At 38.2% G+C, this 14,074-nt stretch overlaps 1 protein-coding gene across 7 annotated transcripts in view; it reads right to left on the bottom strand.

Annotated features, from left to right (window-relative positions):
* The window catches only part of RPS6KC1 (ribosomal protein S6 kinase C1), a 204,089-nt gene that overhangs the window by 73,822 nt on the left and 116,193 nt on the right, over nucleotides 1–14,074 (bottom strand). For 5 of the 7 annotated variants that reach the window (NM_001193022.2, XM_059875427.1, XM_059875429.1 and 2 more), the window contains one exon: nucleotides 884–976. The exons of the other annotated variants lie outside the window; for them this stretch is intronic. In NM_001193022.2, the coding sequence (NP_001179951.1) occupies nucleotides 884–976 (93 nt within the window). The remainder of the gene's footprint in view (nucleotides 1–883; nucleotides 977–14,074) is intronic. 7 annotated transcript variants of the gene reach the window in all.

A 14,074-nucleotide genomic window follows, 5' to 3' on the forward strand; every position in this document is an offset into this window, starting at 1 on the left:
AAAAAGATTAAATTAATTTATATCTAATATTAAGGCATTTTCTTTCACTTTTAAAGGTACTAAAATAGTGGTGGTTGACCAAAAATATTTAAAACTGGCTTAGTGGGTATGATTTTACAATTACTCAAAAGCTTTCTGACGCCCCAGCACTGTTGTCTGGCATATCTGAGATATCTGATGCTATCGCAGTACTTGGATTTCAAATATAAAAATATGAGTGTGTAAAAGGGGATTTAGTGTACAGGGAAAAAAACACAGCTCTTGGTGTTACAATGATCCTGGTTTGAATTCCAGTACTACCTCAAATAGTTCTATGTGACTCTGAGGGCAAGTTATTTAAACTGTTCTAAACATCACTTTTCCACCAAGATGCAAATAACAGGGCTGAAAAAGGATTATGCTGTTTATACTGTAAACATACATAAAACATTGTATTATGTTGTTTATATTACATAAAATGCCTAATACACAGTCTGATACATAGTAGGTACTCAAGAAACAGTATTTATTAGGAGAGCACCATTCTTTTTAACCACTAGACTGACTATACCAGTTAATGCTGAACAACTACTGACTCACTAGTTTTTGTAACTAACACACAGTATCTTTACTGCTATAACAGGTTTATAAAATCAAACTCTTTACTAGACTGAATGCCAACAAATAAGCACCTTCTCCTTTAACATAACATATTTTGCATGACCTTACACGAATTGCTTAGATAAAAGCTTTTTCTTTTCTGCTTTTGTTATTTTAAAGTGCAGATGCATTTGAGTCATTTTCTCCTTTTGTTTCATATCCTTAAGATCCAAAGCTTCAAAGACATAATGTCAGCATGCAGTCGATTTATTACTGAACTCTTGAAGAGACACTGAAGAATTACCTTGTCAATCACCCCAAGGACTCTGAAGGCCTTCAGCTCCTCGGCAGGGCTCCTTAGGTTCCAAGGGGGCCTTGAACTTAGTGATCCTGGAGGCTAATGGAAGATATCAAAGATTACACATCAATCAGGGAGGTACTTGAAGGAAGACTGCCTGCTGAAGCAAATGCCGGGCCAAAGGAACTAAATTTATCATAAATCAGAGAATGGAAAGATGAAACGAGGAAGTTTCTGTTTGTCTGTAATATAAAGTAAAAAATAAAATAAAAAATGAAAGAAATCAAAAAGAAAAAGCAAGAAAAAAGTCCCAAGTAAATAAATCATGATAACACTGGAAACAAGATTTTAAAAAAGAAAAATTAATGAGCTGATACAGTTTCCAGAGCAACAATTCAATTCAGAACTGTACAGCTATAATGCAACTTTGTAACAAATGCATAACTGAACCAACAATCAATCACAGCCTTATATTTGCCCCAGAAGGCTCAAGAGCAATTTAGAAGAAAAAGACTAAAAAACAATAGATAAACTTGGGGAGAGAGGGAACATAAGTCATTTTCTCTCATCATAAGACTACAGTTCTTTAATGCTACTTTTTAAATATATACTATGTATGTTAAGAGAGACTGGCAAATTTAAGGTCAACCAGAATTGCTAATAATGGTGAAGAATTAAGAAACTCTATCCCATAACCAATAATTATTAGAACTGAGATTGGTTAAGCCTAGAAAAGAGATGATTTACAGAAGAAAATGTCTTTTAAATATTTGAACACTTGTGATGTGGAAAACTTCATCTGTTCACCATAATAAAAAGTGCAAAAAAGATCAATGAATACAGAAGGGATATTTCAGTACCACTTACAATAAAAGAATAATCCTAACTTCCCATCCACTGGTCTTAGTTTTTCACTACCAGTCATATAAAACATTAGGCTAGATAAATTCCAAAGACCTTTCCATTGGCATTCACAATCAGAAAGCAATCCTTTATTAACCTTTATATTAAAATGGTGATGCGATGACAGGACACACAAAGCCTTATTATATCTTCAAAACAGACCCTTCTGTTGTCAACAATCTGTTAGAATACAGAGGAAACATTTATCGCCCCACTGAGTAGCTACTGATAAATCACCTGGCTAACCAAATGTTATGATTACTGGAGTTACTGAGCTACCATTTTCGATACTTCAAGTCCTCGTGCAGCCCAACATCACTAGACAAGAAGCTCCTTGGGAACAGGAAGTAGGCCTTATTCACCTGTATGTTCACAGCAGCTAGCATGCTGGTTGGAAGCAAAGAGGAGGAGCAGAAAAGAAAGGAAGGAGGAAGAGAGGAGAGTGACAACTGAGGGAGGTCACATAGACTAATTAGGTGTCTTTAATAGCTACGAAAACTATCACTGTGCAATTAGCTTTCAAAATTTTTTTTGTTTGTTCTTAGGTTTAGCAAGCAAACACTAACTATAATATGCCTAAAGAGGTGATTTTTTAAAAAAAGATAACTCTTTACTTTTTAAAGAAACTTGAGAATGTTGGTGATAATGGCAACTCAACAGGGTAATAACAATCTTTTCAGTTCAGTTCAGTTCAGTTCAGTTGCTCAGTCGTGTCCGACTCTTTGCGACCCCATGAATCACAGCACGCCAGGCCTCCCTGTCCATCACCAACTCCCAGAGTTCACTTAGACTCACATCCATCGAGTCGGTGATGCCATCCAGCCATCTCATCCTCTGTCGTCCCCTTCTCCTCCTGCCCCCAATCCCTCCCAGCATCAGAGTCTTTTCTAATGAGTCAACTCTTCACATGAAGTAGGTGGCCAAAGTACTGGAGTTTCAGCTTTAGCATCATTCATTTCTACTTCTAGGATATGTTTCCAAAAAATTATATTTTTAATATCTCACTTATATTAAGTGCTGAGCTAGATGACATAAAACACAGATACATCTCTGTCTCCCTAAAGCTTAAAATCCAAGGGGGAATTTTTAAGGCTAGAAAAACACTTAGCAGGGCATTTTAATAGAAATGAAACAGAAATACAGACTCTTCTCTCTTAATCTATGTTATATTATTTCATCTTCATATCTCACCCTGGTCTGAGTGTAGTACTTACAAGAAGTTATCATTATAATCCCATTTTACAGATAAATAAAAGGAAGTTCAGAATGGTTGGGAGTTTACAGTCAGAAAGAGTAGTGAAAGATCCCAGACTAGATCCCAACTCCTTACATGAAATTGCAGTCCTTCTGTTACACAACACATTCTGATGATTAAAAATTCAGCTCTGCCTACTCTATTATCAAGGAAGCATAAGAACCGCTTGTGATTTTTGTAAAAGGAATGGCTAGAAAACGTCATAAGAGGAAAAAGAATAATATGGCCAAACATGTCCAATATCCCTATCTCCTACTTATCCCTCTTATTCACTGATGTCATAGGATCTTTCCGTTTCCAAGGAAAGTTATCAGTTCACTTTATCAATCTCAACAGCAGACAGAAAACCACAAGCTCTCTACTGTGTCTTTCAATAAATGACCATGCCCACCATGTGCATGATAATTTAAAGGGATAAAAATCATCAAAAGACACAGTCCCTAGTTTCAAGACATTTACAATTTACTTGAAGAGATAAGCTAAACACATGAAAAGTTAAATAACAGTAAAACATTTTTTAAAAATAGAGATAAGTCACTAGTCAATGTATGATAAACTGTGGTCTCAGAAAGAAGTGAAATCAAAGGGGATTTTAAATGTTACGTAGAAATTAGGTTAGGAAAGGATATTATACATAGGACTGGGGGAAAAAACTGGCTTGGTAGGGGGGAAATGTTGAAATTGTAGAACAGAGGAAAATAAAATTACACATTTAAGGTTGGCTGGTCTTACTGCCTTTAACAGGCCTTGAATGCCAAGAAGAAAAGTCTGGACTATGTTCTCCAGAATCTAGAAAACAAGTTTTTGTATGAGAAGCAACTCAACGAAACAGTATTTAGTAAGGTTACTTTTGCAAAGACAGGAATGGTGAAATTGTAATGGGGAAAGACCAAAGGCAAAGTGATCATTCAAGTTCTCTTTCTACTTTAACCATCTATAAAAGTCTAAGATCAGAGAAACGAACAAAGAAAGATCATGAAATAAAATCATCAATAAAAAATCCTGTATTTCTGATATGCAGTGTTTAAATTGGGCAGAATCCCTATAGATCTATTCCTTTTTTTAGATGGCAAAAGGAAACATAAATCCACAGAATTTTAAGAACAGAAGAGGCAGAGATCAAGTCCAACACTCTTTTTTTTTTTTTCAGATGAGAAAACTGAAAAGCAGCAAGGTTTAGCAATCTGGCTAAGATGACAAAACTAAATAATAGATAAGGGGGATTAGATCTTATTTATATAATTACATAACACTGTTAAAGGAAACTTCAGCAGATACTGTTGGGGCAGGGTAAATGAAAATATTTCCAGGCAATATGGCTCATTTCCTTAAGGAAGAAAAGAAAAATTTTACTTCTTTGTATCGACTACAATATCAGAAGATGCCTAGAGAAACAAAAAGTTCAAAACTAAATACAGGAGGTGTGGAAGCAGGGGGGAAACACAAGAAGATGTGATAATCCACCAACTTTCAGAAGCAAAGATGGCAAGAATGTATCACTCAACTGTTCCAGCCTATGGCAGACCCTGTTAGTCCATACTCTGTCTTGCAACGCAGGGCTCTTGGCAGCCACCATCAGTGGATCAGAGTTACCAGCACCTAGTGAGACCTGTTTACTATCACTGTCTGACACTGTCTACATGGCAGAAGTGAAGCTTGCCTTTGTTTTCACTTGGGTTCTTTTTAAGTTGTTACTTATCCAGCCCAGAGTGTTTTTACTTGATATTATTCCCTTTTCTCAATGAGATCTAGCTCAATTCTTAACTATCTGTTAGTGAGGTACTTTTCAAACTTTTAACATGCATGCGCATCACCTGAGGACTTGGTGAAAGTGGAGATTCAGACCCAGTCAGTTCGTGGTAGAGCCCACGAATCTGCATTTCCCAGAAGCTACCAGGTGATGCTGAGCTGCTGGTCCACCAACTGTATGAGGAACAGGGTTAGCTGCTCGTCCTTAAATACCCTGAGAGTTAAGTCAGCATTATCTGGGCGGGAACAAGCAGTCAAAGGCAGAAGCAAAGTTCTACCAGGAACATATCAAGAATCCACACTCTGAACCATGACAGCTAACTGCACTAGTTTCTGAACTTGGCTTCATCTGTAGATTTTTGGCTTTGCCGAGACCTTCCCTGGCAACCTATTAACCCCCAATACTCAACCTCCTAAACAAGTCTCTCTTAGGTCACATTTCAAGCATGACTCCTAACTGCCGTCCTATTACTGATCTGGAGTGCACCTGCCTGCCATCTTTGCTTTGCCCACATCTCATTAAGGGTGACACGACACTCATTCTAAAGTATTTGCTGAAGAAGAATTTAGACATACCAGTGATACTAGTAAACAAAATGCACAACGGTGAAATACTTTCAATATTATAGCAACTATACTCAGAATCTATGAAATACTCAGGAAATGCATACATTCTACACACAACTGTCCCTGGAACCAATACACAGGAGACTGATTCCAGGATCCCCATGAATACTAAAATGCACAGATGCTCAAGTCCCTTATATAAAATGGTGTCGTAGTTATATAACCTACGCACATCCACCCATATATATTTTAAATCATCTCTAACTACTTATAACACCTAACGCAATTCAAATGTTATGTCAGTAGTTGCTGGCATGCAGCAAATTCAAGTTTTGTTTTTTAGAACTTTCTAGCATTTTGTCTCCCCAACTATTTTCAGTGTGTAGTTGGTTTAATCCACAAATGTGGGGCCCATGCGTACAGAAGGCCCACTGGGTTTCCATTCATACCTTATAACTGCAAGTAAAAGCTGCATTCATACTTTAGAAACTACACAATCTTTTATGTCCTAAATTTAGACCATTTACTTTTTCTAAATTTCATTGATCTTGAGTTTTAAATTCCTAGAGCTAAAAATAGCAAATGAGCTATTCCATGTCTTTTACAGGGAAATCTCCTCTAAAACTAGTAACTCTTAAATCATTCAAAGTCATCTACAGTTCAAAAAAAGGAAAAAGAAATCCATCTCCTTTAGTTAAAACTGCAACTTTAAGTGAAAGTTTTAGTCATTCAGTCGTATCCAGCTCTTTGCAACTCCATGGACTGTAGCCCACCAGGTTCCTCTATCCATGGAATTCTCAGGACAAGAATACTAGAGTGGTTTGCCATTTCCTTCTCCAGGGGATCTTCCTAACTCAGGGATCGAACCCAGGTCTCATAAACTGCAGGTGAATTCTTTATCATCTGAGCCACTGTATCTTTAGTTTATGCAAAGCTCATTTCTTTCTTTTTTTTTTTTTTTTTTTGAGATTTGGTCTTTAAATTTCCTCGGAGCTTTTTAGTAATGAAGAAAAGAAAGAGTAGGATAGTGCTTTTGTTCCTTTCTGTCCTCTTTTTGAAAAAGATATTATCAACAACAACTGGAAAAATTTGGAACTTTTTTATTTACTGCATGAGAGTCTCAAATAAATTCAATAAAGCAAAAGCTTGAACCATCACAGAAAACTCAGTAAGTAAAGTAAGTCATGACCTAGACTGCCCCAAAGGAAAAACAGTGATCAACAAAAAAATTCAAAACTGAAAAGGAAGATTCTTTTATTTTCTTAATAACCAGGCTAGAAACAAATGTTTGTGTGTTCAAAAAAGAAAAATATCTGCTCTGCAGAGAATTAAAGACTTGCCAAAAATCATTTAAATCAATTCACTTGTTGTATGGGTTGACACTATAGTCCAAATATGGTTAAAGAAGAGAAATAAATTCATCAAGCTAATCAAGAACCTCCAAAAGACATTTTACATTAAATTTCAGACAAGAAATAACCAAGCACGTCTCTAACCTAAATAAAGGCCAGGTTTAACAGAGTAAGGGCTTCCCAGGCGGCACAGTGACAGAACCTGCCTGCCAAAGCAGGAGACGCAGGAGATGCGGGTTCAATCCCCGGGTCCGGAAGATTCCCCTGGGGAAGGAAACTGTAACCCATTCCAGTATTGTTGCCTGGAAAATCCTATGAATAGAGGAACCTGGAGGTCCATGGGGGTCACAAAGAGTTTCAGACACGATTGAGCCACAGGTATGTGTGCGCGTGCACGCACACACACACACACATTAATACAGTAAAATACAAAAGTGAAAATAAAAAGTAAATGCTTACTCTAAAAGAAAAATACCTTGCTGTTAATTGCCTAAGAATTGAGGGAAAAAATCCTAACATATCAAATCTAATTCACTAGGTACCCCTTTTTAACCCCTGCCGATACAAGTTTTATTATTCTACATGGCTCTTACAATTCTAACGCTTGTTACCTCAATGATGCACATATACTGGCTCCTCAACTGTGCTTTGGGGCAGTGGTCCCAAACCTCTTTGGCACCAGGGACTGGCTTCATGGAAGACAATTCTTCCATTGGCCGGGCTGGAAGAGGGACGGTTTGGGGACGATTCACGCACATTCCATTCACTGTGCACTTTGTTTCTCGTATTATTACATTAACTCCATCTCAGATCATCAGGCCTTAGATCCAGAGGCTGGGAAACCCTGCTTTAGGTGTGCAAGAGCAGAGACTGTGTGGATGCAACTCCAACGCACACCTAGTTTGATAATGTACACACAGAGTCTTAGATGCTAGTGAATTTATATAATCTAATACAATCAGCTTCCCTATACTAAATCTCTTTTGATTTATTTTCATTTAAAGCTATGCCTGAAAGAAAATTCTGACTGATACACATCATGGTTCCTTTCTCAAAGTCAAAAGTTACACGGCAGGCTTTATATACTTATTTGCTTAATAAGTTATTCCCTTATAAAAGTGATTATGGGGAACTGTAACAGAGAATGTATAAATAGGGAGCTTGAATGAGTAAGGATGAGTAGAAATGCCAGGCTGGATGACTCACAAGCTGGAATCAAGACTGCTGGGAGAAATACCAACAACCTCAGATATGAAGATGATACCACTCTAATGACAGAAAATGAAGAGGAATTAACGAGCCTCTTGATGAAAGTCAAAGAGGAGAGTGAAAAAGCTGGCTTGAAACTCAACATTAAAAAAACTAAGATCACAGCATTCAGCCCCATCACTTCGTGGCAAATAGCTGGGGAATAAAATGGAAACACAGTGACAGATTTTATTTTCTTGGGCTCTAAAATCATTGTGGATGGTGACTGCAGCCACAAAATTAAGAGACGCTTGTTCCTTGGAAGAAAAGCTACAACCAATCTAGAGAGCATATTAAAAAGCAAAGACATCACTTTGCCAATAAAGGTCCATACAGTCGACTAAAGCTATGTTTTTTCCCGTAGTCATGTATGGATGTGAGAATTGGACCATAAAGAAGGCTTAGCACCAGAGAATTCATGCTTTCAAATAGTGGTGCTGGAGAAGACTCTTGAGAGACCCTTAGACTGCAGTCTATCCTAAAAGGAATCAACCCTGAATAGTCATTGGAAGGACTGATGCTGAAGCTCCAACACTTTGCCACCTGATGCGAAGTGATGACGCACTGGAAAAGATTCTGATGCTGGGAAAGATTGAAGAGGACGGCAGAGGATGAGATGGTTGGATGGCATCACCAGTTCAATGGACACGAATCTGAGCAAACTCTAGGACACAGTGGAAGATGGAAGACCTGGTGAGCTACAGTCCATGGGGTCACAAAGAGTCAGACCCAACTCAGCAACTGAACAACAGATCCTGCAGTACTACTGCTAAAAAAAATTCACATGTAAGTAGACCCGCACCGTCCAAGCCCATGTTGTTCAAGATCAACTGTATTTATATACAAGATGGATTTAGTTAAACAAAAAAAAACTAAGTTCATAGAGGCCCATCCTATTTAATATGTTTATCAATGTCCCCCCAAAATAGATGGAGAATATACACACTGGACTGCACGTAGGGCCAGCTGCCAACTCCACAGAAAACAAGAACTGAATTCAAAGCAACCTTCAGATAAACAGTCCACTTAAAAATGTTTAAATGCAACCCTGTCATTTGCAACAACATGCATGGACTTAGAGGATATTAGGCTAAGTACACTAAATCAGACAGGAAAGACAAACAGCATATGATTTCACTTATATACAGAATCTAAAAAACAAATGTATAAACATAACAAAATAGAAACAGACACAGATCCAAACTGGTGGTTGCCAGAGGGGAGGTGGGAGAGTTGAGTGAAATAGGTAAGGGAGATTAAGAGGTAAAAACTTTCAGTTAAAAGTAAATAAGTCAGCACAAGGAATACTGTTAATAGTACTGTAATAACTTCATATGGTGATAGATGATAACTAGACTTACTATGATGCATGTTTTACAATATATAAATATATTGAATCACTATGCTGTACACCTAAAACTAATACAATATCGTTGAGTCAATTATACTTCATTAAAAATGCTTTTTAATTTTAAAATTAGAAAGACTAATTCAATAGTAAAGAAATACTATAATTGAAACAACAATGACAGAAAACAGGAAAAGATTAGCAAACAGAACAGAGTTATAACCATTAACAATCTGAAAATGGCTCAGCAGGTAACTTTACTTAAACACATTTATTATGTTAGAAGAAGTAACAAAAGTGTATATACTTTGTCCTAAAAAGAACGGTCAACTGCCTAACAACAGAAATTCTTACACTAAGAAGTATAGTTCTGATAACTGTACGTTTTAAAAGGTCATACAGAAAATGAAAAGGACTCAGAAAAGCAGCAGAAAAATTTCTAGTGGTCTGATGCACCAAGATTACAGTCTGTTTCTAAACTAGAAACTGAAACCTTTTACAATTTTCAAAAAGTATAAAAAGCATTTATAAATGTCCAAAAAAATATATAAAGCAAATATATGAGGGGAGATGGAAAATAGGTTAATGTTTATTAAGCTAAGTCACTTCAGTCGTGTCCGACTCTGTGCGACCCCATAGACGGCAGCCCACCAGGCTCCCCCGTCCCTGGAATTCTCCAAGCAACAACACTGGAGTGGGTTGCCATTTCCTTCTAGTCTTAAAAGCTTGGCTTATTAGCCAGTCTTTTTACAAGGTAGGCGCTTGATTGTTTACATGGGAGTATGTGCATGCATCCACATACGTGAGCGATTTTTTTTTAACCTATTTAATCCTAACAACAACCTAGCAGGGAATTACTATTATCCTCACTATTCACATGTAGAAACTGAAGTGAAGAGGTGGAGTTAAGTATCTTGTCCAATCTTCCACAGCTTCAAGGGACAGATCTGAGACGTAGACAAGCCTGCCTTAGATTAATTAAGAAACATTTTTGCCCTAGAAGATGTAACTCTTAAATTGCATCATAAAAATAAAACCTTGGTTTAATTAAAAAAGAAAATATCTTCCAGAAATATGCCACATCCAGATAGACGTAACATAAAAAAAATAACTATAAACCACAATGTTTCTAACATTTTAAGCATTCACCTGCTTTCTTAATGAGACTAGGGGTAGCCCCAAACACCCTAAATATCCCTGTTAGAATTATGCCTTTCTAATTCCAGGTGATCGTTAGCTGCCACCTGTAGGACTTACGCTTAAATTAGTTTTAGCATGACTCAATAAAACTGTATGTGAATGCTGTAAGAATCATAATTTAAAATTTCAAATGAAATAAAGTATAAATTACTGTCATTCTACACATGGCAATATTATAGATATTAGGGATGGAATTCCTGCCTGGAGAATCCCCATAGACAGAGGAGCCTAGCGGGCTACAGCCCATGGGGTCGCAGAGAGTCAGACACAAATGACAACTGTTCAGCACAGCACAGAACAAAGAGCAAAGGGCCAAGAAAAAGAAGGAGAAGGTGAGTCTCATTTTATTTCATCTTTGATGATTTCCTTTAATGCTTTTCTTCCCATCAATCAGATCAGATCAGATCAGTCGCTCAGTCGGGTCTGACTCTTTACGACCCCATGAATCGCAGCACGCCAGGCCTCCCTGTCCATCACCAACTCCCAGAGTTCACTCAGACTCATGTCCATCGAGTCAGTGATGCCATCCAACCATCTCATCCTCTGTCGTCCCCTTCTCCTCCTGCCCTCAATCCCTCCCAGCATCAGGGTCTTTTCCAATGAGTCAACTCTTCGCGTGAGGTGGCCAAAGTACTGGAGTTTCAGCTTTAGCATCATTCCTTCCAAAGAAATCCCAGGGCTGATGTCCTTCAGGATGGACTGGTTGGATCTCCTTGCAGTCCAAAGGACTCTCAAGAGTCTTCTCCAACACCACAGTTCAAAAGCATCAATTCTTCGGCGCTCAGCCTTCTTCACAGTCCAACTCTCACATCCATAGCTGACCACAGGAAAAACCATAGCCTTGACTAGATGGACCTTTGTTGGCAAAGTAATGTCTCTGTTTTTGAATATGCTATCTAGGTTGGTCATAACTTTCCTTCCAAGGAGTAAGCGTCTTTTAATTTCATGGCTGCAGTCACCATCTACAGTGATTTTGGAGCCCAGAAAAATAAAGTCTGACACTGTTTCCCCATCTATTTCCCATGAAGTGGTGGGACCGGATGCCATGATCTTCGTTTTCTGAATGTTGAGCTTTAAGCCAACTTTTTCACTCTTCACTTTCACTTTCATCAAGAGGCTTTTGAGTTCCTCTTCACTTTCTCCCATAAGGGTGGTGTCATCTGCATATCTGAGGTTATTGATATTTCTCCCGGCAATCTTGATTCCAGCTTGTGTTTCTTCCAGTCCAGCGTTTTTCATGATGTACTCTGCATATAGGTTAAATAACCAGGGTGACAATATACAGCCTTGACGTACTCCTTTTCCTATTTGGAACCAGTCTGTTGTTCCGTGTCCAGTTCTAACTGTTGTTTCCTGAGGCGCATACAAATTTCTCAAGAGGCAGATCAGGTGGTCTGGTATTTCCATCTCTTACAGAATTTTCTACAGTTTCTTGTGATCCACACAGTCAAAGGCTTGGCATAGTCAATAAAGAAGAAATAGATGTTTTTCTGGAACTCTCTTGCTTTTTCCATGATCCAGCGGATGTTGGCAATTTGATCGCTGGTTCCTCTGCCTTTTCTAAAACCAGTTTGAACATCAGGAAATTCACGGTTCACATACTGCTGAAGCCTGGCTTGGAGAATTTTGAGCATTACTTTACTAGCGTGTGAGATGAGTGCAATTGTGCGGTAGTTTGAGCATTCTTTGGCATTGCCTTTCTTTGGGATTGGAATGAAAACGGACCTTTTCCAGTCCTGTGGCCACTGCTGAGTTTTCCAAATTTGCTGGCATATTGAGTGCAGCACTTTCACAGCATCATCCTTCAGGATTTGGAATAGCTCAACTGGAATTCTATCACCTTCACTAGCTTTGTTCATAGTGATGCTTTCTAAGGCCCACTTGACTTCACATTCCAGGATGTCTGGCTCTAGGTCAGTGATCACACCATCGTGATTATCTGGGTCATGAAGATCTTTTTTGTATAGTTCTTCTGTGTATTCTTGCCACCTCTTCTTAATATCTTCTGCTTCTGTTAGGTCCATACCATTTCTGTCCTTTATCGAGCCCATCTTGCATGAAATGTTCCTTTGGTATCTCTGATTTTCTTGAAGAGATCTCTAGCCTTTCCCATTCTGTTGTTTTCCTCTATTTGCATTGATCGCTGAGGAAGGCTTTCTTATCTCTTCTTGCTATTCTTTGGAACTCTGCATTCAGATGTTTGTATCTTTCCTTTTCTCCTTTGCTTTTTGCTTCTCTTCTTTTCACAGCTATTTGTAAGGCCTCCCCAGACAGCCATTTTGCTTTTTTGCATTTCTTTTCCATGGAGATGGTCTTGATCCCTGTCTCCTGTACAATGTCATGAACCTCAGTCCATAGTTCATCAGGCACTCTATCAGATCTAGGCCCTTAAATCTATTTCTCACTTCCACTGTATAATCATAAGGGACTTGATTTAGGTCATACCTGAATGGTCTAGTGGTTTTCCCTACTTTCTTCAATTTAAGTCTGAATTTGGCAATAAGGAGTTCATGGTCTGAAAATCATTGATGGAAAAGGAAATGGTAATCCACTCCAGTATTCTTATCTGGGAAATCCTATGGACAGCGGAGACTAGCAGGCTCCATGGGGTCACAAAAGATTCAGACATGACTTAGTGAGTAAACAACAATAGCAAAATAAAATCATGAACAATCAAAATGACAAAATTGACAAAGAGGAATAGTTGTTATATATACCTTGTTTAGACTCATTTCCTTCTTTGGATCCCACGTCTATGCTAATTACCTTCTAACATTGTGCAGGCCAAAATGAGCAATCAGAGCTCCTTTAAGCACTTTTAAGAACTTTTTGTTTAACAAAAAAGTTTTCTTGACACTCACAGAGTAAGCTGCTTAAAAGGGACTGATTCAATATTGTCAGTACCAGTGTGAGTGAAGAGAAACTGAACTCCTGGCCAAGAGATGTTAACTTAGAAGGCAGGAAGTTGTTGTCTAAGTACAAATAATTTTGCACTGCATGAGAGAGATATATACGATTTGATTTACATTCCATTTTATAGATTGCCGGGAGAAATATCAATAACCTCAGATATGCAGATGACACCACCCTTATGGCAGAAAGTGAAGAAGAACTAAAGAGCCTCTTGATGAAAGGGAAACAGGAGAGTGAAAAGGTTGGCTTAAACCTCAACATTCAGAAAACTAAAATCATGGCATCCGGTCCCATCACTTCATGGCAAATAGATGGGAAACCATGGAAACAGTGACAGACTTTATTCTGGAGGGCTCCAAAATCACTGCAGATGGTGGCTGCAGCCATGAAATTAAAAGACGCTTTTAATTTATGAAAGTTATGACTAACCTAGACAGCATATTAAAAAGCAGAGACATTACTTTGCCAACAAAGGTCCATCTAGTCAAGGCTATGGTTCTTCCAGTCATGTATGGATGTGAGAGTTGAACTATAAAGAAAGCTGAGCCCCGAAGAATTGATGCTTTTGAACTGTGGTGTTGGAGAAGACTCTTGAGAGACCCTTGGACTACAAGAAGATCCAACCAGTCCATCCTAAAGGAGATAAGTCCTGAGTGTTCATT

This window comes from Bos taurus, chromosome 16 (assembly GCF_002263795.3).
Source record: "Bos taurus isolate L1 Dominette 01449 registration number 42190680 breed Hereford chromosome 16, ARS-UCD2.0, whole genome shotgun sequence".
NCBI classification, from domain to species: domain Eukaryota; kingdom Metazoa; phylum Chordata; class Mammalia; order Artiodactyla; family Bovidae; genus Bos; species Bos taurus.